This window comes from Hemitrygon akajei, chromosome 1 (assembly GCF_048418815.1).
Source record: "Hemitrygon akajei chromosome 1, sHemAka1.3, whole genome shotgun sequence".
In the NCBI taxonomy this organism is placed as follows: Eukaryota; Metazoa; Chordata; class Chondrichthyes; order Myliobatiformes; family Dasyatidae; genus Hemitrygon; species Hemitrygon akajei.
This window is the reverse complement of record NC_133124.1, coordinates 217,691,330-217,716,436: the sequence shown is the minus strand read 5'-3', so window position 1 is coordinate 217,716,436 and position 25,107 is coordinate 217,691,330. Positions and strand designations below refer to the sequence as shown.

The window sequence follows — 25,107 nt, the reverse complement described above, 5'->3', positions numbered from 1 at the left end:
TTATGCATATGTCTGTGATAAAAAAACGTGATTCTGATATAGGACTGAAATCCTATGGTAGCCAACCACACTAAGCCTCCTTGTTTTTTTTTAATTTTTAATCTGCTGGATTAAACTTTTTGATCTCATTGTCCTTATTTTCCCTCTCTTCCCCTGTGTCAGCTTTAAAATTGGATTTTCCTTGGTAGGCCGATTGCTGAGCTGATTGTTGACCAGAGCATGAATGATGCTATGCTGATCGGTTCTAAAAGGTGCTATGTAAATAACAGTTTTGTCATTTTCTTTTCCTTCCTCCCATCTTCCACCTGAAACAATGTTGTTGCCCATTTCATCACAGGAAATCAAAATTTTATATCTTTCACAATTGCAATCTTTAAAAAGTTTTTAAAAAACTACAAAATGCGCTCCTATTTTAGAACTGTAAGCTTATCTAGTAAAATTAAATATTTTAAATTTTCATTAAAATACCTAACCTTCATCATTACAATGTCATGACTTTGATCAGCCTTATTTCTAGCAGTGATGAGACATCCTGACACAGTGTTGCCATGATAACAACCTCTCTCTCAATGTCCAAAAAACAAAAGAGCTGATTGTGGATTACAGGAGGAACGCAGACAGGCTCGCCCCGATCAACATCAATAGGTCTTCAGTCGAGAGGGTGAGTAGTTTCCCGTTCCTCAGTATACACATCATCAATGATCTCACCTGGTCTGTCCACACCGGCTGTGTGGCAAAAAAAGCACAACAGTGTCTCTTCCACCTCAGGCGACTGAAGAAGTTCAGCATGAGCCCCCAGATCCTCAAGACCTTCTACAGGGGCACCAATGAGAGCATCCTGACTGGCTGTATGACTACCTGGTATGGGAACTGTACCAACCTTGATCGCTGGGCACTACAGGGAGTGGTACGGACAGCCCAGTGCATCAGTGGATGTGAACTTCCCTCCATTGAAGACATTTATAGCAGCAGGTGCAGTAAGAAGGCCTGGAAGATCATCGGGGACACCAGTCACCCCAACCACAAACTGTCTCAGCTGGTTCTGTCTGACAAATAGTACCGCCGTATTAAAGCCAAGACCAACAGGCTACGGGACAGCTTCTTTCTACAAGCCATAAATTCACATGTCTGTACTTTGCGACTGAGTCATAACGCAAAGATTTTTACTCCCTCACATTATGGGATGGATGTAAGATTTAAATAAATTCTTAATTCTAAATGTTAATGTTTTTCTTTATTTAAGGTTGGCTGATTAGCAGGAGGCAAAGAATGGGAATAAAGGGATCTTTTTCTGGTTGGCTGTCAGTGACTAGTTATGTTCCACAGAGGCCTATATTAGGATCGCTTCTTTTTATGTTCTATGCCAATCACTTGGATGACGGAATTGATGGCTTTGCGACCAAGTTTGCAGATAAATCAAGAAAGGCGGAGGGTCAGGTAGTGCTGAGGAAGCAGTGAGGCTGCAAAAGAACTTAGACGGATTGGGAGAATGGGCTAAGAAGTGGGAGATGGAATGCAGTGCCAGTAAGTGCATGGTCATGTACTTTGGTAGAAGGAACAAAAGCATAGAATATTTTCTAAACAGGCAGAAAGTTAGAAAATCCAAGGTGCAAGGGAAGTCCTCATGCAGAATCCCCTAAAGGTTAACTTCCAGGTTGAGTTGTTAGTGAGGAAGGCAAATGCATTTTGAGAGGACTAGAATATAAAAGCAAGGATGTAATGCTGAGGCTTTATAAGGCACTAGTGAGGCCACAATTGGAGCATTGAGAGCAGTTTTGGGATCCTTATCCAAGAAAGGATGTACTGACATTGGAGAGGGTTCAGAATAATTCTGGGAAAGAAATGATTATCATATGAGGTACATTCGATGGTTCTGGGCCTGTACTTTCTGGAATTCAGAAGAATGGGGTGAGGAATCTCTTTGAAATCTGTCAAGTGTTGATAGGCGTAGACAGAGTGGATGTGGTGTTTCCTATAATGGGGGAAGTCTAGGCTTAGACGGCAGAGCTTCAGAATAGAGGGATATCCATTCAGAACTGAGATGAGGAGGAATTTCTTTAGTCAGAGGGTGGTGAATCTGTGGAATTCATTGCCACAGACCACTGTGGAGGCCAAGCATTTAAGGTAGAAGTTGATAGGTTCTTGATTATGCAGGGTGTGAAAGGTTATGGGGAGAAGGCAAGTGAATGGGGTTGAGAGGGAAAATGGAACAGCCATGATGAAATGGAACTGATTTGGTGGACCATATAGCTTAATACTGCTCCTATATTTTATGGTTTTATGGTCTTTTCCACAATACTGATGCTACAAGAGCCAAAAAAAACAGCAGTAATAATTTTGACATCACCAACCTGAGATACTGGTCTTCAGCAGTAACTTATGTTTAAACAATTTGACTAGAAATGCCTGGAATACCAGAGTTTATTTTCACATATGACCCTCAACAGAGTTGAAATTATCTAAGATCTTTGTAGCCATCCAGGACTTTTTGTAAAGAAATGCAATCCATAACAGGGAGCAACATGCTGGCCAAATTGCAGAAGGTCCCTTGTAATGTACCAAGTTAAATGACCGGATGATGAAACCAGATAAGAGAGGAAAAGGATGCTCGGCAGAGTGACACAACCCATCACAGAAAGATACAAAGACACGACGAGACCTCAAATCCCTTTACAGCAGATTGAACGATGTTCGAATCTACTGCATTAGTTCTCATTGTATATAATTCGTGGAGTTCGGAGTAACTTCTAACTAAAACAAAATAGCGATTAAGGTCTGAGAAGTACAACTTGTGCCAAGAGCCAAGAGCTATTTACGACTGCCAGTTGATTGACATAGACCCTTCCTTAATTGCAATTTCTATTGGTTTAAACTAAGGACAAACCCGGAATATCCAAATATGATTGGTTATTCCAGTTGTTAATCAGGTCGCGAGACCGCGCCCACTGGGACATTAATGTGCACCAGAAGACGACCAGCATTAAAAGCTGCAAGATCAGCCTTCATGGCGAGGATATGTCACTTGAGAGAAGGCTAGCCGCTAACTCAAAATTAATTTCCGCTGATAATGACATTAAAACCTTACCTTACTCAGGAGATAGTTTTCTTCCCTTTTTCTTTGATGTAAACGCCCGGTCAAAGCCAGGCTCGCATCAGACGCTCCGCCATTTCGCCTTACAAAATCCGCTCAGCGCTGCGCTGTAACGCCAGTGCCAATTGGCTGTCCATGGTCACCAGGGATAACCCCGGCCTCAATGCATTTTAGGAGATGTAGTCCTTCTGTAGTTCCATTCCGCAGCGGCCTGATACTGGTACTACATTTCCCAGAACGCAAAGGAGCCACTCTCCCTTTCAATAGAATTCAGACCAGGTTAGAGCTTCATTATAAAAGCAATCAGTAAAGAGATTGCAATATTAATAGTAAAACATTTCCTTCACGTTCACACGCTTAAGCTCAATTATTCTAAAGTATACTTTAAATCAGAGAGAGATTTCCATTTGATCATTTTATTGTAATGGGGAAGACTACAAAAACATTAGAAAGAGTAGTTTCTGCAGTGTGAACGGCGTCCTTTCAGTATCACAGCTACTGGAACATCTTAAGAACTCCAAAGCCAGTGTCGCTCCATGATTTAAACTATGGCTATCCCTCTAAAGTCAAGGCAGCCGAGAGAGCTTGCAACCATTCAGCACACCTGTCTGTCACAGAGATAATCCTACTGCTCTTCTTCTCTGGAAGGGTGGGGAATAATTGTGAAGTCTACCACATCCTGTATTCCTCACACACAATAGGTTAATCTAATTTACCCATACGGAAAATGGGTTTTACACCTCAATGCTTTTTATGCTCACTTTGACCGTCAAAACATAGAGGATCACTAGTTCCCACAGCCCCCGATGATCCATCGTCTGAGGCCGACGTGCGAGCAGCCTTCAAGAGGGTGAACTCACGAAAATCACACGGTCCAGACGGGGTATCTGGCGAAATAATAAAGACTTGTCTGATCAATTGGCGGGAGCGTTCACCGATACTCTTTAACTCGCTTCGGTAGTATGAGGTACCCTCCTGTTTCAAGCAGACTTCACTTGTACCACTGCCTAAAAAGAAGGTAGCAAACTGCCTCAACGACTTTCGTCCAGTAGCACTTACATCCACAGTGATGAAGTGTTTTGAGAGGTTGGTGATGAAATATAACAACTCCTGTCTGAAAAGCGACTTGGCTCCGCACTGATTTGCCTACTGAAGCAACAGATCCACAGCAGATACCATCTCATTAGCTCTTCACTCAAGCCGGGAACATCTGAACAGAAAAGTTGGTAACTTATTTTCTCTTTCTACTTCTCTTCTAATATTTATATCTGTGCACATGTAATGCTACTGTAACACTATAATTTCCTTTGGGATTAATAAAGTATCTACCTATCAGGACGTTATCATCAACTACAGCTCAGCTTTCAATACCATCATCCCCTCAAAACTATTCAATAATCTTGAAGACCATGCCCTCAATACATCCTTGAGCAATTGGATCCTCGATTTCCTCATTTGCAGACGCTAACCAGTTCAGGTTGACATCTCTTCCACAATCAACAACAATAAAGGTGCACCACAAGGCTGTGTGCTTAGCACCACCCCCTGCTCTATTCGCTTTACATTTATGACTGAGTGGCTAGGCACAGCTCCAATGCAATATTCAAGTTTGCTGATGACACCACTGTCGTTGGCCAGGAGGGAGACTGAAAACTGGCTGAGTGGTGTCATAACAACAACCTTTTACTCAAATGTCAGCAAGACCAAGAAGCTGATTATTACCGTCAGATGGAGGAAACCAGATGTCCATGAGCCAGTTCTCTTTGGAGGATCAGTCCTGGGCCCAGCACATAAGTGCAATTACGAAGAAAGCACAACAGCACCTCTACTTCCTTAGGAGTTTGCGAAGATTTGACATGCATCTAAAAACTTCTGACAAACTTCCATAGATGTGTAGCACAGAGCATTTTGACTGGCTGCATCACAGGCTGGTATGGAAACACCTATATGACCCTTTAACAGAATATCCTGCCCAGTCCATCACGGCAAATCTACATGAAACGTTGTCCCAGGAAAGCAGCATCCATCATCAGTTACCCCCTGCACCCAGGGCATGCTCTCTTCTCGCTGCTGTCATTCGGAAAAAAATGTACAGGTCACACACCACTAGGTTTAAGAACAGTTACTACCCCTCAACCATTAGGTTCTTGAACCAAAGGCGATAACTTCACTTGCCCATCACTGAAATATTCCCATCACCTATGGATTCATTTTCAATTACTCTTCATCTCATGTTCTCACTACTTATTGCTTATTTATTTTTATTAGCATTTCTTTATTTTTGTATTTGCGCAATTTGTTGTCTTTTGCACACTGGTTGAACATCCAATTTTGTGCGGTCTTTCATTGATCCTGTTCATTGCTTATTATTGCATAATGGATTTTTTAAAAAAAATTTTAAATTAGTTTTTCAAAACATTTTACAAAATTAAAAAAAAACCCAAATCCCAATGAGGAGCATTAATACAGAGCAAGGTTAAGCATACAATAACAATATGCTACAGAGGAAGAGAATTTAACAAAAAAGCACCTAAATTAAAGACAAGTGAGCTTAGTGTCCTCCCCAAACCCAACACAAGAAAAAAAACAATTCCAGACCAACCACCACACAATATAGAGTATCATAATGGATTTTTTAGTATGTTCGTAAGAAAATTAATCTCAGGGTTGTATACGGTGATATGTATGTACTTTGATAAAATAAATATATTGAAGTTTTGAACATTATCATACCGAATCAATCAACCCACCCCCTTCTCGTTTGATCACGGTTAAGGAGTTGCAACTGCTAGGAGACATAACTGTATGTAAAGCAGAAGTCCAAGACTGAGGGCCGGCCAGGGACTGTGTCACGTGCTGTGTACTTAATTGTATGAGTTTTATTTTTTTTTAGCGTAGCTCGTTATTCTGCTGAAAACTCTGGAGCAAGAATTAACCAGTCATATGTCAATCTTGACTACCATTCAATTGGAATATGAGTGATTTATACTTCAATTTCTCCTCCGTACTTTACTACAAAAGATTATAATTCTGGTAACTTCAATTGCCTTGGTGTCTACAGCCTATTGCAGGAAATCAATGACTTCTAAGTAGGCAAAACAAAAAAACTGTATTAGTTCTATATGGGGAGAGGGAGGAGGAGAGAGAAGACACTTCTGTACAGGAAGAACTACCCACAGCAATGAAGACATCTTTAAAAAGTCTTAAGCATCAGATTGATCAAGATATTCAAGCTAAAACGGCAATCATTTCTCCTGAAGGGTTTCGGCCCGAAACGTCCGTAGATACTGCCTGACCTGCTGCGTTCCTCCGGCATTTTGTGTGGTGCTTTGGATTTCCAGCATCTTTCGTATTGATTATTTCTCCTTCGTCAGATGTTGCCGGTCTCGTTGAGTGTTTGTGTTGCTGGATGCTTCTAGCTCTTTATTTTTATTGCAGACTAACGCTTTTAAAAATCAAAAATATATTTTCTCACAACGATAAGGTTTCATACTAAGATTGTACATAGCTCAAATTTTTGAGAAAATAAATTAGATAAGCAATGTGTTAACTTTGCTTGGGGGGGGGGGGGGGTGTTACGCCAATTCAGCTACTTGTGAGATGATAGTAAATTTTGAAGGAAGTTAGTACAGTTCACGTTCTTCTGATGAACTAAATTGTAAAATGCTCGTTCAAAACAAAATTAGATTTATATTGAAAAGAACAAAGGACAGTGTGTGGCGATATGAAAGAAGATTAAAGGGAAGTTGACAATTCAGCTGAAACGCACAACCCATATCATAGACCGTTTACAACTTCCTTCCACGTTACCAACTACTCAGATAATGCAAAGGTGCTAAGGTAGCCGTAGAAACAAATGGACGCGAGAACCAGAAATAATCTGCAGTATTATTCCCAGAGTAGCTTAGTCGCATACTGAATCATCGAAAGTTGCCAGCTGATAATAAATGTGGTAATCTTGCTTCGGGGGTACATGCCAATTCAGTTACATCCGAAGGCAGAAGTACAGACAAAATTTAGTACCTAACCATAAAGAGAAAACAGGATCGTTCAACCGCACCTTTGTCAAGAGTAAACATAATATTAAAGGGAAGAAATTCTAAAACCTTTGAGGTTAAAAAGAAAAAATAAGCTCGAAAGGAATTCACTTAGGAGGTGGATTAAAAATTAATAAACTCAAAGGAAGTAGCTGTGAAGTCTAATGATTATTAGGTCAGTAAATAGGTAAAATATGGAATCATTAATAGTGTAATAATGTTGATTGTTGTGAAAACTGGGGTTTTATCAAACCATTAAATATGAAAGTAACACATCCTTCTATCACAACCTTAACCAAAAAAAAGGACAGCTTTAAAACAGCTGTAATTTTCACTAAATTGAATTTACCTTCATTAACACTACAGTAAACTATCATACAACAATTCCCTTGCTTGGTACCAACTGGAACCAACCTAGGCTCTCACCAACAGTCAGGAAAGTATATTCCTCCACTTCAGAGATTTTAACCTTTGCAAGGCTCAAATGACAAAGGAGAAGAATTAGGTCATTCAGCCCATCAAATCCACTCCACAATTGGATCAACTTCATTCTGCCTTCCCCCCCATAAACTTTGATACTATTGCTAATTAAGAACCTATCAAACTCCACTTTAAATATACCTAATAACGTGGCCTCTGCAGCCACCTGTCCATGAAGGCAAAAATCTGTGCAAATGGGAATGAGTTTGTATTATAATTTAATGTCACCCACATACTAATCCTTGAAATATTGATACTGATTGAACACTGTGCGGCACGAAAATACTGTGAATTGAAATTCCAGTGGTTTAAGTAGCATGTTAATGAAATGATAAACACAAGAGATTCCACATATGTTGGAGACCCACAGTACTGGAAGAACTCAACAGGTCAGGCAACATCTACGGAAAGGATCAAGATCTCATCATGAGTCTAGTAAAAAAGTCGCAGTCCAAAATGTCAATTCTATTTATTTCCATAGATGTTGATTGACTTGTTGATTTCTCCAGCATTTTGTGTGTTGTTCATGAAATAAGGATAATCTCTCTGTTAAAGATACATTAATGTAACTGAAAGCAAACTCATGGGGTAACCACAATAGAATTGTTGCTGTAACAATATCTGAAACAAGTTGTGTGAAGTCATGAAATATCGACACAAATGACCAATCATAAATTGGCAACTTGGTATTAATGCAATTCTCAGCCGTGACTACTTTAGCCACAATCAAGTACATTTGGATTACTAAACATAGAAATGACTAAACAAATACCTATTGCGATTAAATAAAGGAGTTCAGTACGATGGCCCAATGACCGTTTTATTTATTGACCGTTAATAACTGCTACAGTTTTAATACCAACAAGGTCGTGCAGTTAACAAACCCGAATGCAAGTCAATTGGTCCTTCACAAACCAAGTTCATGTGATTTTTGCCTGGAATAGATATCCCCTGAGGTGAAGTTTTATTTTAATGAAGATGCAGTTTAAACAGAAAGTAGAGACTTTATCCCCTTATGGGCCTGTTTAGCCTGCATTTATTCTCACAACTTCTCGACCTGAAAACCCGCTTACCCAACTGTTGCTCATTGCTCATTCCGCAGTTCCTGTAACTACAGGTTAGTCTACCACCCGTTCCAATGATGACGAGGGAAGCTGCTGGATACACATATACTGAAATCCCCATTCCACCACTCCCTTCAGAGACTACAGTGCTGAATCTGCAAGGTGCAGACAAAAGATGTCCCAACCTATGACTGTATAATACAGGCTTAGTTCCAAGCTTATGAAGAATATTAAGCATTAAGGTAGATGGTGGCATGTACCACTGTCTAGTACTTGAACTTGGCAGGTGGGGCATATGCAAGTGGGGAGAAACTTGGATGGTGGAATGGGGAGAGGAAGGGACCCAAACAAATACATGAAATTGAAACAAATACTATACCCTGGAAAGACCTCTGTTCCATTTGTTTCAACAGCTTCAACATCCATCGAACTTTAATACAGGAGAAGGCATAAAAGTCAAAGTTCCACATCAAAAATTTTAACCAAATGAAAGCATAATATTAACAGAATTTGACATCATATTTTTCAAGTGCCAGTCCTTGTAATGTTAACAAAAAAGGGATACAGTTTCCAGCCCTTTCTAGTTTGGGACTTTTAAAAAATAAAATGATCCAGCAGTTCTGTATGGTTAATCTGCAGTGCAACACACCACTCCAAGAACAATTTGCATGAACTCCCAGGGCTGTGCCAACCAACTTTGCATTTTGGTAAGTAAAATACAATATTACAAGAAACAATCCAACAGTTTAAAAATAAGTAACCAATTTAAATGTGCATATAGTTATTCTAGCAAAAAGATTTGCAAACATTTCATTTTGGGGCACATCACTGACAGCCCGGATACTCTCTTGTCCAATATACAGACAAGTTGTCTTGTGAACATATTTTAAAGAGCGAACAGTTTCACATTTGATTCAATGCTGCAACTGCAAGTATTCTACACAAGAGGATCAGAAACCAGATCCTGCAGGTACACCAGTCAGATGTGTACGAACTGATTTAACAACAAGTCAGTTGTCTCAAGTTTAGTCAATTAAAATGTTTAAGTCAGTAGAATTGGCACAGCCCAACTCAATCCAGAAGTCCAGGCAAACATTACAATCACATTAAGACGATATTGAAGAAAAGCTTGTGACGTTGGCAGTCTTCTCAGTTTTGTGACTGCAGAAAGTACAACCGGAAGGCTCTCCGAGACATGGTGCTGTCTGGGAGACAATAGGTGGAAAACACAAATTTCCCCCGCAAACCTAGGAAAGAGCATTTTAAAACCAATGTACAACTGATATGCAATAAAATACATTTACAGTACCTCTTATGCATATGCAGCCAATATTGCGAGCATAGCTGATCATTTATACTAGTATATACTACATTCTGAACACCCTCTGAAGAGACACGTCAAATTATTTAATTAAAAACTATCTTTTTTTGTTTGAGGTGCTCCAAATAGTGACTTAGCCAAGAACAGACAAAACATATCAACTGTGGCAGATGAATTTGTTGCATGGTTTGCGTAGAATTGCCCATGTAACAGAGCCCACAACTACCTGGTAAAGAAGCCAGTGGTGCAGCTGCCATCCTGGCATGTCTCTGAGTGTATTTAAATTTTTACCTACCACTCCTTCCCACCCATCCCACCCCTCTCCCAATTTCCATTCATGTGCACAGGCTTTATCTGTTGGGTGGAGATGCACAATCTCCTATAATAAAATGTAGCCTTATGACACTGCTGCGTCAACAAGCCAACATATCAACTGTCAACCACAACAGTGAAATGATTCCTACCATCAGCCTCTTGAAATCATCAATCATCAAAAACACACACAAAAAAAACAGAAGTAGAACTGCCATGTGTTAACGGTGGAGTTTGTGAATATTTTAATCATCTTTACATGCAAATTGCATATTCTGGAAAGAAAAAACAAATAACAGCCACAGATCTGAGTGCATCAGGACTTTCCTTGTCCTGGTTCCCCGTGCACCCACCACCTTCAGTCAAACACAATTTGGCAGAAACGATGCAAGTGTTATTGTGCCAGTGGCCATCATTAATAAAAACAATGAAAATGTGTATTAATTTTAAAACGGAAACTCAAATTCAAATTTTGGAAGCAGGCTGATTCCCTAAAATGCCTTCTATTAATAGTTATGCTTCATCTTCACCTCTGGCCATGTCAGCTTTAACCAGCTCCTGAGGACAGTCTTTGCAGTGCCAAGTGTATCACCACTGTTCCGTGCACTGCTAAGGTCAAGAAACTATGCTCCCAGGAGACAGATGCCTCGGGTACTACTGGGAGAACAGCCCAAATCCTAGCCAACACACAGAAGTGCTTTCACTATGACATCACTAAGTTTTTAACTTGGTTTCTTTAATCAAATGATTAAAATACTATTTCAAAATAACAAAGGAACACAGAAATAAACATTTTACTAGAGAATGTCATTGCTTTAAACTATGCTGTGTACATGCTTAGAGCTCAAGGGACTCTATAATTTTTCACGTTCTGAAGGATCATAGTATCTTTGAACAACCTTCTAAGTTTACAAAGTATGGCCTTGTACAATAGAAATGTGGAAAACACAGGTTTTTAATTTTACAGTTTCAAATCAAATTTGTGGAATGCAAAACTAAACTGCCCAGTGTCTGTATAGAAACACAGCATCTAATATTGTGCAATATGTCCGCCTCATTTTATAAAAGTGGCAGAATCACTTAGAAATCCCTGCTTTTATTTATACTCTCCAATGGCCATAGGAAATAGATTGTAACTTTTGTTTGAAACATCTCAAAGAAAACTGGACACAAAAATTGGCAGACATCCAGCACCCTTAGACAGAAGCTTGGATGAGACAGATTTCCATGATTTCTAAAAATGAATTGCTTTCCTTTTAAAATAAATACAATGCAGTTGACATCTTTCATTGATCTGGCTTTGAAAAAAAATCTTTTAAGTAAACAAAGGCTCGACGTGTCCGCTGTGGCAGGAAACCACTGGCTTTAGGTAGGAAGAGAGAGTCCTTTCTGCTCACTGGGTTTGGTAGCCTGCCATGCCAAATCCTGCTTGGTTGGTTATCACACTGGGACTTTGACCTTGTGGAGGCTGAACTCCGTAGTTGGCACCCATCCAGGCGGCAGTGGATGGTGTCTGACTGCAAGAGAAAGGAGGAATCAAAACACTGGAGTGAGCCAACAGTAAATGACTTATTTTACACATTCAAAAGAATCAAAACAGGAACACATATTTTCCAAACTTCAATGCTCTCAAAATAATTACAGAATGAATGATACTCAGGATGGAAGAGCAACATGTCAAATTCCATCTGGGTATTCTACAACCCCATGTATGAACATCGATTTCTATAACTTCCAATAATTTCTGGCCTCTCCCCCTTTTCTTCTTTTCCATTCCCTATTCCGATTCCCCTCTTACCCCTTTTCTTACTCTCACCTGCCCATCACCTCCCTCTGGTGCCCCCTTCCCTTCCTTTACCCTGTGGTCCACTATCCTATTAGACTTCTTCAGCCCTTTACCTCAACCACCCATTGGCTCCCAGCTTATTACTTTATCCCCCTCCTTCACTTAGTCCCACCGAGCCAGCACTCTTCCTCCACTTATTCTGGCTTTCCCCCCCCTTCCTTTCCAGTCCAGTGAAGGTCTTGGACTGAAAGATCGACTGTTCAGTCCTTTCCATAAATGCTGCCCGACCTGTTGATTTCCTCCAGTATTTTGGGTCTGTTGCCCATGATTTCCAGCATCTGCCAAATCTCGTGTTTATAATTCCAACAGATGATGTACCAAATTATTTGGTACAGCATCATTACAATGCTGTTTCAGGACAAATGTGAAGTCCAAAGTCTGTTTCAAATAATGATCACACTCGAACCACTGAAACAGCACTAGGAGAGATTTGTATGTACATATTGCAAAATTTACGAGTGTATTTGGGAGAAAGGAATTTTTTTTTTTTAAATCAGGTGAACATAAGAACATGAAATAGCAGGAGTAGACCACCTGGCCCCATTGAGCCTGCTCCATTATTCAATAACATTATGGCTGATCTGGCCATGAAGGTGAAATCATATTAAATGGAGCAATTTCAGATACTATGATCATAATGATCCTGTGCCTCAGATGCAATCAGTTCATCACCATTTCCTACAATTTTCCTCCCTCCGATCTTTTTACAAAACTCTGCACAAAAGTTTTTTCTCCTCATCCCAAATGCATGACCCTTATTCAAATGCCACGTTCTCTGACCTTGGAGCTGAGGAAACGGCTTCCCATCAATTATTGGACAATCCATTTCCAATTCTTTTGTCCTCAATGAAATAATGTCTCACTTCTCTGGCAAGTACAGACCCAGCCTCCTCAGTGGGCCTCATACCTAAAAATCTTGTAAAACTGCACTCACTGTTTGGACACGGCACAACACTAAGGTACAGTACAGGTGGAGAAGGACTCATCACTTTATAACACCAGGGTACAGTACTATTAGGGAAGGACCCATCATTATATAACACTGGGGTGTAGTACCGGTGGGTATGGGCCTGTCACTGTATAACACTGGGGTACAGTACCGGTGGGTATAGATCCGTCACTGTACAACTCTGGGGTACAATGGGTCTCTTTGAAAAATATATCTTTCTTTCCTTATTGACCTAATACGCAATTAGTGGCTGAAATGAGGTCTCACTATAATCCAGTATAATCTCAGCAATTACTGCTGTAGTCTAACCTCCTTGCAATAAATGTCAAACCATTCACCTTTCCAATTGATTGTTGTACCCTCACACCTACTTTTAAATATATCCGGTTCCTGCTATAAGAACAGTTTTCTAGATGAAGTCATGAAACATTACAGCAAAAGACAGGCCCTTTGGCCCATCTGGTCTACACTGAACTGTTATTCTACCTAGTCTACCTAGTACCTGGTTCAAATTTCTGCTTTTTAAAAAATTCTTCCTATCATCTTCCTGTCCAGTCAATTAGCCTATCTCTTTCCATACTATCACTTCTCTCAAGTGTTTCTCCTGTAGGACTTCTTGTCAGCAGAAAACTTGGATATTACAGTCGGCCCTCCTTATCTGTGGATTCCGCATGCGCGGATTCAACCAATCGCGGATCAGGAAAACCTGGAAGTTCTCTCTCCAGCACTTGTTGTTTGAGCATGTACAGCCTATTTTTTCTTGTCATTATTCCCTAAACAATACAGTATAACAACTATTTACATAGCATTTACATTGTATTGCTAGATTATAAGTAATCTAGAGATTATTTAAAAGTACAGGCAGTCCGCTGGTTATGAATGAGTTCTGTTCCTGAGTCTGTCTTTAAGTCGGATTTGAAGTCCGAACAGATACATGCTCCATTAAAATTGTTCCAATCGTTGACTGACTGTAGCCTAACGCTTTTCCAATGACCAATGGTGTTTCACCTCTTTCCGATCGCTTTATTACTTCCACCTTATTTTCAATTGCGAACGTGATTATTTTCATTGCGGATTCAGACCTAAAGACCACCGCACTGAGACAGGTTAAACAAAGTCCGGGGTTCTGCTGGGTCCTAAAGACCACCGCACTGAGCCAGGTTAAATAAGGGACTTGAGCATCCGCGATTTTTGGTATCTGCGGGGGGGGGGGTCCCGGAACCAATCCCCCGCGGATAAGGAGGGCCGACTACATTCTTTTTACATCCAGGTCACTCATCTAAATTGTGAACAGGTGAAAGCCCCATGCAGCCTCCAATTAACCCATTCATGAAGAAAACACCAAATACAATGAAAATACTATGTTCTGTCCATAGTTCTGAAGACAAATAGAGATTTTAATTTATTTACTCAGTTGCCTGTGTTCTAAAGGCTACCTTTGGTAAATGCAAAGCAGTCTCCAAAGATAGGTACTCATACAGATATCATTCTGTCATGTGCAAAACAGGTGCTCCAGAAAATTCAACATTGAGCCAATTCCTATGAATCCTTTAGTAAATTATATGAAAAGAATCGCTAGATTAAAGAGCGGAGACAAGCACAATTATAACATTTAAGAGACATTTAGACATAAAAATGGCATGGCAAAGAAAGGCTCAGAGTTATATGAACCAAAAAGCGACAAATGGTAGTATCTTGGTCAGCATAGATAAGTTGGACCTGTTACGTACCCGTGACACGTGACAGTGGTACCCTTGTCACGTGACTGGGGTTGAAGTTATACTGGACTTGAGGTAATGGTCTTGTGATGGTGGAGTGACGTCATTTTCCTGCCAGTAGAGGTCATGTGACAGGTTTTTTTTTACAGGGTATAAAAGGAAGACCCCACCCTGTCAGGTGGGGCAGTTCGTGGCTGGATTTGCCAAGTTGACTTCATGCCACTGCGTGATTTAATGTGATGACGCAGTTTAGTTGAAAGATGAAGTTTTATCTAATGCCTAAAGTTTAAAAGGTCATTGCCAGCAGTTTCTTACAATACTGCTAGTGGAGAGTGAATATCGGAGTTCGGAAGTTAAAGATCGAGGAGAATCGATTTTCGACGGTGGATTGGGTTCGACCTTGTGTGATCCTCATTCGGAAGGATTTCGTTGACTGTTCTCGTGTTAATCTCTGCTGGGATAGCAGGAGATTGAGGACAGAGTGTGGAAGAAGAGGTCAGTGCCTTTAAACCGTTACGTTTTATAAAATTCTACATGGGAAGAGTTCGACGCCGGGGATCGAAGGACAACGACGTGGAAGAGAATTTAAATCGCCTTAAAAAGTCTCTCCTTTTAAATGGACTGTGAGCATTTTGAACTTTCGGCATACCGCTTAAAGAACTTTTTTTCAACATCGCTTTAAGAACTGTGAAGCTGCAGTACAGCAGCTGTTTTCCGGTTACGTTAGTGTTTGTTTACTTTTGGGGGGGTTTGTTTTCAGTGTTTAATAAACGTGTTATTTGTTATAAAAACCCTTGCCTAACTCACATATATTTATTGTTGCCAGAATACGTAACAGACCCAAAGGGCCTGCTGTACAACTCCGAATCAGTAAAATATTGTTGTCTAGCACATAATTACTATCAATACAGAAAAAAAAATTCTCTTACTCCATTCTGAATCCTTGTTGATTCCAAGCTTGTCCATAAACTCCATATGGTGGCATTTGCCAGCCATTAGGCATATACTGCCCAAACTGTTGAGTATTTCCATACCACTGGCCAAACTGGCTCCAAGGTTGAGGGTAGCCCATTTGGTTTTGCTTAAAAAACAAACAAAAGGAGGGATTGAGAAATAGAGCAAGAATACTTTTCAAAAACTTCACAGTATGTTTATAATAAAATTCTTGGAATATACATTTGGTTTCACAATATTGGCAGCTTTTGCTTAACAGTACACATGAACAATTTTTAATTCCCCCACCCGATATTAAACAGTTTACTGAACAATACTCCTGTTCAAGTCAGTTCTGACTGAATCCCATCACAACTTGTCACTGAACCCAAACTTTAGAGTCTCACAAGACGCTGTACTTCATGACTATGAAAAGAATTAATACACTTATTACAGTGATAATGAACAGTTTTACTATCATACTCTATACTTAAGATAGAGCAATCCCATTGCCTTCCTTCCCTTACTTCTGCTTTTGTTCTGTTTTCAACACTTTCTGGATATTTTTACCCTGTCTAGCTGAAAACCAGGCCAGTTGTTAATAGCTCAAAGCTCAAGCAATTGAGCAGTGAACTGTTGCCTCAGTCAGAATCTCTCTTTTTAACTTAAAAACATAAACCAGTCCTGCTGGTTAAAGCAATGACAATTTAATGGAGAATATCACATTTAATGAAAGCAGAGTATTGAACTTCGTCAATTATTGTCACCCAAATTAGAAATATATTTAAACAGAAATCAGAAGTTGCTTTTTTGAAAATATCAATTTGTCAGATATTAAATCTGCTTTAAAGAATAATCAGACAAAATTTTAACTCACTTGTTGAAATTGTCCCATTCCATCGGGTGTTTCCTTTCCCCAGTAACATTTGACAATGTGTCCTTCTATGGTAGTTCCATTGACTGAGACAATAGCATGCGCAGCACTTTCATGTGATGAAAAACTTAAACAAAACAATACAAAGTCAATACACTGACTTTAAATTGTCCATGCTGCAGATATTATAATGCATGGTTTACTCTGTTCGATACCGAAAAGAATCGGTCTTTGGAACAGATTATAAAACTCCCACTCATTTCATCTGTGTAACAATTTAATCCTAAAAGGGCAGTAGACTTCTTTTTAGATATAGGTTCTTTTAATATCAGAATGTATTCAGTATACAATATGAAATTCGTACTCTTCACAGGCATCTGCGAAACAAGATACCCCATAGAATGAATAATAGAACATTGAAGCCCCAAAACACACCCCTTCACAGCAGCAGCAGTAAAAACATCACCCCTCCACCCCCATTTCGTAAATTCACACAGTCAACATTTTCAAATTATTAAATGCATCTAAATTTACTTTGGAGCCTGCTAACACCATAAAATTACTTTAATGAGGAAGTGGAAGGGTGGATTAGTAAGTTTGCAAAGATTGGCAATGTTGTGAATGGTTTTCATAGGTTACAACACGACATTGATAGGATGTAAAGCTGGGCTGAGAAGTGGGAGATGGAGTTTCACTTTGGACGGTCAAACTTGCAGGATACAAAGTTAAAGGCAGGATTCTCAGCAGGATGGAGGAACAGGTTCATAGATTGGTTCCCGCATTAATCAACAGGGTGATTAAGACATACGGTACGTTGACCTTCATTAGTCAGGGGACTGAGTTCAAAAGTCACAAGGTAATGTTGTAGCTCTATAAAATGCCGGTTAGATCACATTTGGAATATTGTGTTCAGTTCTGGTCAGTTTGTTTCAGGAAGAATGTGGAAGCTTTAGAGATCTACCAGGATTCTGCCTGGATTAGAGAGCATACCTTATGAGGATAGGTTGAGTGAGCTAGGACTTTTCTCTTTGGAGCAAAGGAGGATGAAATGTGACTTGATAGATAAGTTGCTTAGATGGAGTGGACAGCCAGAGACATTTTCCCAGGAAGGAAATGGCTTCACATAGAGTGTAAGGTACATCAAACATGTTGCCAGGGGTGGTGGTAAAGGCAGATGCATTAGAGACATTTAAGAGATTCTTAAATAGGCACATGGATGAAAGAAAAATGGAGAGCAATGTAAGAGGGAATGGTTAGATCGATCTTAGTGTAGATTAAAAGGTTGGCACAACATCGTGGGCTGTAGAGCCTGCTTTCTTCAAAATGTGGGCATTAATTTGCTAAAACCATGAAAGCCATTGGCAGCATCAAAATATTGATTTCAAACTAGCACAGTGAATTACCAGGAGGCTGTTACATTTATCATCAACTAAGTCTAAACTGCTTCAATTTGTAATGAGACTTAGAAATAGCTTGTAAATATGGGATTTACAATGTTTAACAGTTCAGGATCATTACTGTAGTTACATCAATATTTTCAAGAAAAAGATCTGGACAGAAAATAATTTTTTAAAAATTCAAAACTGATTCTAAGCAAAATATGACATTGCATACAGATGTACACCTTGAACAGCCAATGCTGCAGCATCAGTTCTCTTTGCCATATCGATGAACTAGACTGAAGATTGTAAATTAAACATTCGAAATTTCTCACTTTACAGCTATTCAAAATTTGTTCTCTCAAAGATGCTATCTGATGTAATGAATATTTTCAGTACTTTGCTTTTTAATGCTGATTATTCAAGGACTGAACATACCGTACAAATGAATATCCTTTCTCAGGAAACACCCTAATTTCCATGATTTGTCCAAAGGGTGAAAATGTCTGGCGCATGAGTTGCTCTAAATAAGAAAAAGATATTTTGAAAGTAAGGTTAACAGATTTCTTCAACAGTTTAAGGACTTATTGGATATTATACACTGGAAATAAATGTATCTCTATTTATCTATATCTATAAATAAAGGCTATTGAAAGTTTAATCAGTAAACAAAACCAGATGTGTGCGCCTTGAGGAAGAGGGCTCTGGAGAGTACTTAGGAAATTAGATGGGTAAAGGAGACTATGAAATATCTTTTGCAGGTAAGATTAAAGAGAACCCCAAGCCATTCTATGAGAAGTAAGAGAGTAGTCATGGTAAGAGGTATTAAATAAGCAACGTGTGTGTGTGTAGAGCCATGGATTGTGGGCAATGTCCTAAATGAATACTTATCTGTATTCACCAAGGAGAAGCACATGGAGGGACATGCTAATAATCTGGGACAGATCAGTATTAAAGTGGTGCCATTATTTTTTTTGGAATTAATAAACTCCCTAAAGATGGATTATGAACTAATAACTATCTCAAATAATTGATTATGAGAGGCACAGATAGGTTAGAAAGACAAAATACTTCTCAAATGGTAGGTTACTAAAAACAAAAGGGTACTAGATTGAGATGAGAGGGTTTATATATGCAAAGAGTGCTTGATAGAAGATGGTGGTGGAATCAGATACACCCTATCCTTGTTATATGCATCTTCAGAAAATGCGGATTCACAGTTATGCGAGGAACCTATTTCTACCAATGTCTCCTTACACGCGTCCAAAACTCAGTTACGTCACAAGTCACGTGTGCACGCCTCACAGTTGGGATGAGAAGCACCACTTTTCTGCCAATACAAGTCAGGTGCGCGCGCCTCACAGTCTCACTCGCACCAGTCTTGCATTGGTTTTGGCAAGGTGTGGATGTGCGATCTTGTGTTCTTAAACCTTCGAGTTTTTATCTATGGTGCAGTAATTTTCTGCTTGAAATATTTAACTATGCCTCCTAAGCGTCCGATGTCAATTCCTGGGCCACCAGCCAAGCGGCAGAGAACCGTTTTAACACTTGAAAAAAAGTTGGAAATTATAAAAGGGGCAGCATTAGGTGAAGGTAACACAGTTCTGGGACGCTACTGCCGGGCCAAAACTTGCCTTTAATGTTCTTTTGTTGCTTGACAATGCGCCAGCCCATCCCAAACATTTGGGCAGCATTCATCTTAAAACAGTGCATTTCCTGCTGCCTAACACAACATCGCTGATTCAACCACTCAACCAAGGTGTGATCTACATTCAAGGCGTATTTTTTTTTACAGCAAACTCTCTCTCAGATGCTGCAAGCAAAGCACGATTTTGAAGATCCCAGGAGTTTACCAACAATGGGAATGGTGGAATTCGGTACACTTGGTGCAAATGGCGGTGGACATGGACCCAAGTTTAAAACGGAGTCAGCATTTCAGTCATTCCCTGCAGTCAACCCTTCTTCCCTACAAGCAAATTTAAGCTGATAAACAAAATGCTGCCAAGCAAACAACCCTCACCACTTTCTTCAAACTGGTGTCATCTCCTGCTGCTGGGAGTTCTGAGAGTCTTCCTTCACCCCTTGTTGTGCTTGATGATCCTGACGACCCACAACCATCCACCTCATCTATGTAAAGCTTCCCGACACCACAACAACCACTCATCTCCTGGAGCGAACACACCTGCCACTGTTGGTGAGTACTGTACACCCTAGTATGTTAACTTTCTATGATTTATTACATTGAATATTACCTTAAATTGATGTAATATAATACGAATGTTGCCTTGTGGTACTGCTTTTGTGTCATATTGGTATGAAAATGTGAATTACAGATAAAGCATATTTAGGAAGCCCTCTGGAATGCATCCCAATTTCTCCATTTAAATAATTATTCACATTATGCGTTTTCATACTATGCGCCGACTGTGAGGAACATATCCCCGCATATAACGAGGATAAGGTGTACAATCACTATGTTCAGAGGCATTTAGACAGATGCTATATAAGCAAATCATAAAAGGATATAATAATAATGCAGGCAAATAGAATTAATATAGACAGGGGAAAAGCCAGCATGGACTTGGTAAGCCAGAAAGCCCATTTCAGTAGTGTACTGATGGTACCCTATAACAACTCGTGGTAGATGTAGCAATGGTGAGGCCTCACTAAGAGAATTGAGAGCTGTTTTGGGCCCCTTATCCAAGAAAGGATATACTGACAATGGAGAGAGATCAGAGGAAGTTCACTAGAATGATTCCAGGAATGAAGGGTTATCATATGAAGAATGTTTTATGGCCCTGGGCCTGTACTCACCAGAATTTAGAGGAATGAAGGCGTGGGGGTGGGATCTCATTGAAACCTATTGAATGCTGAAAGGGCTGTATAGAGTGTATGTGGAGAGGATTTTTATAGGAGACTCAGAATAGAGGGGGTGTCCATTTAGAACAGAGATGTGGAGCAACTTATTTAGCCAGAGGATGGTGAGTCTGTAATTTGTTGCCACAGGCAACTGTGGAGACCAGGTCATTGACTGTATTTAAGGTGGAAGTTGAGAGGTTCTTGATTAATCAGCATGTAAAAGGTTATGGGGAGTCAGGAGAATGGGGTTGAGAGGGAAATGGACTAGCCATGATAAAGTGGTAGAGCAAACTCAATGAACCAAATAGCCTAATTCAGCCCCTTTCTCTTATGGTCTTGTGTGAAGAGAAGCAGAATTTCACTAAGTAGTTGCTCTTAATTTTATTCAATGGTATGCTGCTGAAGTGAGACTGTTTTAATCTAGTGTAGAAAACACATCAAATATCAAAATGTGTGATTATCACACTGGCCATTTTACTTTCCAGCTTTACCTACTCATCTCCAAAAAGTACCGATCAGTCATCAGGATACAAACTGACATAGATACTTACGATAATCACTGATAAATAGTGATTGACAACAACAGCTTGTTAGCTTCAACTGTTAAATAGGAACTATGTACCACCTGCTTCAAATTTTACAACCGATAGCGTAATTAATACATACCTGGAATGAAGTGAGGGGGGATAAATGGAGGATTTTTAATGATAATAAATGTTAGGAAAAACACATACAATAAATTTCCACAGATACACATCAATAAAAATAATTTCTCCACAAATAAGAGAATGCTATGTCACTCTGTAAGTATATTAAAAGCAAGAGAGTGGTTAGTGAAAGAGTTTATCTTTGTCAAAACCAAAGGAGCAATGTATTTGTGGATCACAGATGTCAGACTCATTAGTCTATAACTTAAGTTTTCCTTCTACTTCCTTTTTATATATTAGGTTACATTAACTAATCTCCAACCTATTGCAACTGTTCCAGAATCCAAAGAATATTGGCAAATGACCAACATATCTATTTCCCGGCTCACCACCTGAAACATTGAGCTACAGGCTATCTTTAATCCCTTCGGTAATACAGATTTTATTTTGCTTTAATTGGTCTCCCATTTCTTTGTTCCCAATTATTAATTCCAACTTCTGACTAAAGACGCCTAGAGTAATCACTCAAGTTGAGTATGAAGTTCTAAGACATAGTGTATTAGTGGGCCGTCAGGTGGCTGTAGAGGCCAACCTGGGATCCACATGTTCTGGAGCAGTGTGGGCAAGAGGCCTATCTAGATTTGCCTTCACTAATCTTTAATTCTTCACATAATATTAAAGCTTTTATGTTCTCATTATTTTCTCCTTCCAGTTAATCCCTTTGTCCTTCTGTGCAGAGCTCTAAACTGTTTCCAGCCTCAGGTTTTTCTGGCCTTGATCTAACACCATCTCCAATTGCTTTTGAAATCCATGGTTGAACTACCTTTACTGTTGCACCATTACATAATCTAGATACCATTTAAATGATTGCCATTGCTTATCCACTGACAACCTGTCAAGTAACATTCCCCAATCTACCACAGCCAGCTCATACCCCTCTATAGCTTACTTCATTTAAATTCAGGACCCTAGTCTGAAAATCAGCTCTCTCACTCTCTAACTTCATAAAGGATTTCATGTTAACAGTGGCTCTTCCCTCAAGGGATCCCACAAAACAAGATTATTTATTAATATTTTTCATTATACACCAGTGTAATGGTGTGTAACACTCCCACATCACGAAGACCCTGGAAAGACTTGTTCTAGAGCAGCTCCGGCCTAAGGTTAGGCCACACTTAGACCCCCTCCAGTTCGCCTATCAGCCCCGACTAGGAGTTGAAGATGCCATCGTCTACCTGCTGAACCATGTCTATGCCCGCCTGGACAAGCCAGCGAGCACTGTGAGGGTCATGTTTTTTTACTTCTCCAGTGCGTTCAACGCCATCCACCCTGCTCTGCTGGGTGAGAAGCTGACAGTGATGCAGGTGGATGCTTCCCTGGTGTCATGGATTATTGATTACCTGACTGGCAGACTGCAGTACGTGCACTTGCAACACTGTGTGTCAGACAGAGTGGTCAGCAGCACTGGGGCTCCACAGGGGACTGTCCTGTCTCCCTTTCTCTTCACCATCTACACCTCGGACTTCAACTACAACAAAGAGTACTGCCATCTTCAGAAGTTTTCTGATGACTCTGCCATAGTTGGATGCATCAGCAAGGGAGATGAGGCTGAGTACAGGGCTATGGTGGGAAACTTTGTCACATGGTGCTTGCAGAATCATCTGCAGCTTAATGTGAAAATGACTAAGGAGCTGGTGGTGGACCTGAGGAGGGCTAAGGCACCGGTGACCCCTGTTTCCATCCAAGGGGTCAGTGTGGACTTGGTGGAGGTTTACAAATACCTGGAGATACGAATGGACAATAAACTGGACTGGTCAAAGAACACTGAGGCTGTCTACAAGAAGGGTCAGAGCCGTCTCTATTTCCTGAGGAGACTGAGGTCCTTTAACATCTGCTGGATGATGCAGAGGATGTTCTACAAGGCTGTGGTGGCTAGTGCTATCATGTTTGCTGTTGTGTGCTGGGGCAGCAGGCTGAGGGTAGCAGACACCAACAGAATCAACAAACTCATTCATAAGGCCAGTGATGTTGTGGGGGTGGAAATGGACTCTCTGATGGTGGTGTCTGAAAAGAGGATGCTGTCCAAGTTGCATGCCATCTTGGACAATGATTCCCATCTATTCCATAATGTACTGGTTAGGCACAGGAGTACATTCAGCCAGAGACTCATTCCACCGAGATGTAACACAGAGCGTCATAGGAAGTCATTCGTGCCTGTGGCCATCAAACTTTACAACTCCTCCCTCGGAGTGTCAGACACCCTGAGCCAATAGGCTGGTCCTGGACTTATTTCCACTTGGCACGATTAACTTATTATTATTTATGGTTTTATATTGCTATATTTCTTCACTATTCTTGGTTGGTGCGGCTGTAACGAAACCCAATTTCCCTCGGGATCAATAAAGTATGTCTGTCTGTCAACAATGGTCCACACTCTTAGCCGTTTCCTCAATATGTTCATTCAAAAGCTGCACTGAATGCATTCTAGAAATTCCTCCTCCGCAGTATTATTGCTAATTTGGTTTTCCTAATATGCTGAACGAAATTACCCATAATTAGAATTGCATCCATCTCTAAATTCCTAATAAATACCATCACCTAACTGCAATTCCTTAGTTCTACCAGAACAGATTCCGCAATAGGACTTGCAGAGAAAATATTTTTCCTCATTACTGTATTGGTCTGTTCTTTTACCTAGCATGCCATTCTAGCTCCCTTCCTTTTCTCACCCAATTTTGCTTGAATATCAAGTTTCCATCTGTTCAGTTCCCATCCACCGTCACCCTGCAGCGCGTCCCTGTAATCACAACTATTTCACATCTATTTACATCTAGATCTGTAGTTAAATTACATGCCTTACTGTGACTACTTGGCACATTAAGACACAATGCCTTCAGGCTTTCCCCTTTATCATTCTGATAGTCTTAGCACTGTCTTGAATAATGCCTCAAAAAGGTGCCATCCATCATTAAGGAACTCCACCACCCAGGATGTGCGCTCCTCTTATTACTACTATCAGAAGCCCATAGGCACAAACTCAACATTTTAAGAATAGCTTCTCTGCTCCCCATTCAGATTTCTCAACGGTCCATGAATCGTAAACTATCTCACTATTTTTGCTCTTTTTTCTTGTTCTTATTGTAACGTACAGCACATCTCATGTATTACACTGTGCTCTTTTGTTCGTATGTGCCATGCTGTATGACATAGGCAATCATGGTTTTTCTATAACCATGGTTGTTCTTGGCAAATTTTTCTACAGAAGTCCGTTTGCCATTGCCTTCTTCTGGGCAGTGTCTTTACAAAATGGGTGACCCCAGATATTATAATTATTCTTCAGATATTGTCTGCCTGGTGACCAGGACTGGTGATATACATCAACTGCTCATACGACCATCCGCCACCTGCTCCCATGTTTCATGTGACCCTGATTGGGTGGATAAGCAGGTGCTGCACCTTGCCCAAGAGTGACCTGCAGGCTAGCGGAGGGAAGGAGTGCCTTACACCTCCTTTGGTAGAGATATCTCCACCCCAACACCCAGTGTATTGCTTCATCACAACAACAAATTTCATGAGATAATCTGATTCTAATTCTAT

General features: G+C 40.2%; 2 protein-coding genes across 3 annotated transcripts in view; both read right to left on the bottom strand.

The window, feature by feature from the left end:
- Nucleotides 1-6,477, bottom strand: part of c1h2orf42 (chromosome 1 C2orf42 homolog) — a 33,721-nt gene extending 27,244 nt beyond the window's left edge. The window contains exon 1 of one of the 2 annotated variants that reach the window (XM_073061367.1): nucleotides 6,388-6,477. The gene's annotated coding sequence lies outside the window, so the exon portion shown is untranslated. Of the gene's footprint in view, nucleotides 1-3,085; nucleotides 3,189-6,387 lie in introns of those variants that run through there. The other variant, XM_073061359.1, reaches the window with a different exon arrangement.
- Nucleotides 6,478-8,402: 1,925 nt separating this feature from the next.
- The window catches only part of LOC140735833 (cytotoxic granule associated RNA binding protein TIA1-like), a 68,334-nt gene continuing 51,629 nt past the window's right edge, over nucleotides 8,403-25,107 (bottom strand). Inside the window, exons 9-12 of the mRNA XM_073061346.1 lie at nucleotides 18,443-18,527; nucleotides 16,629-16,752; nucleotides 15,748-15,899; nucleotides 8,403-11,822 (exon numbers count right to left, since the gene is read on the bottom strand). Of these exons, the coding sequence (XP_072917447.1) occupies nucleotides 11,699-11,822; nucleotides 15,748-15,899; nucleotides 16,629-16,752; nucleotides 18,443-18,527 (485 nt within the window). The 3' untranslated portion in view covers nucleotides 8,403-11,698. The remainder of the gene's footprint in view (nucleotides 11,823-15,747; nucleotides 15,900-16,628; nucleotides 16,753-18,442; nucleotides 18,528-25,107) is intronic.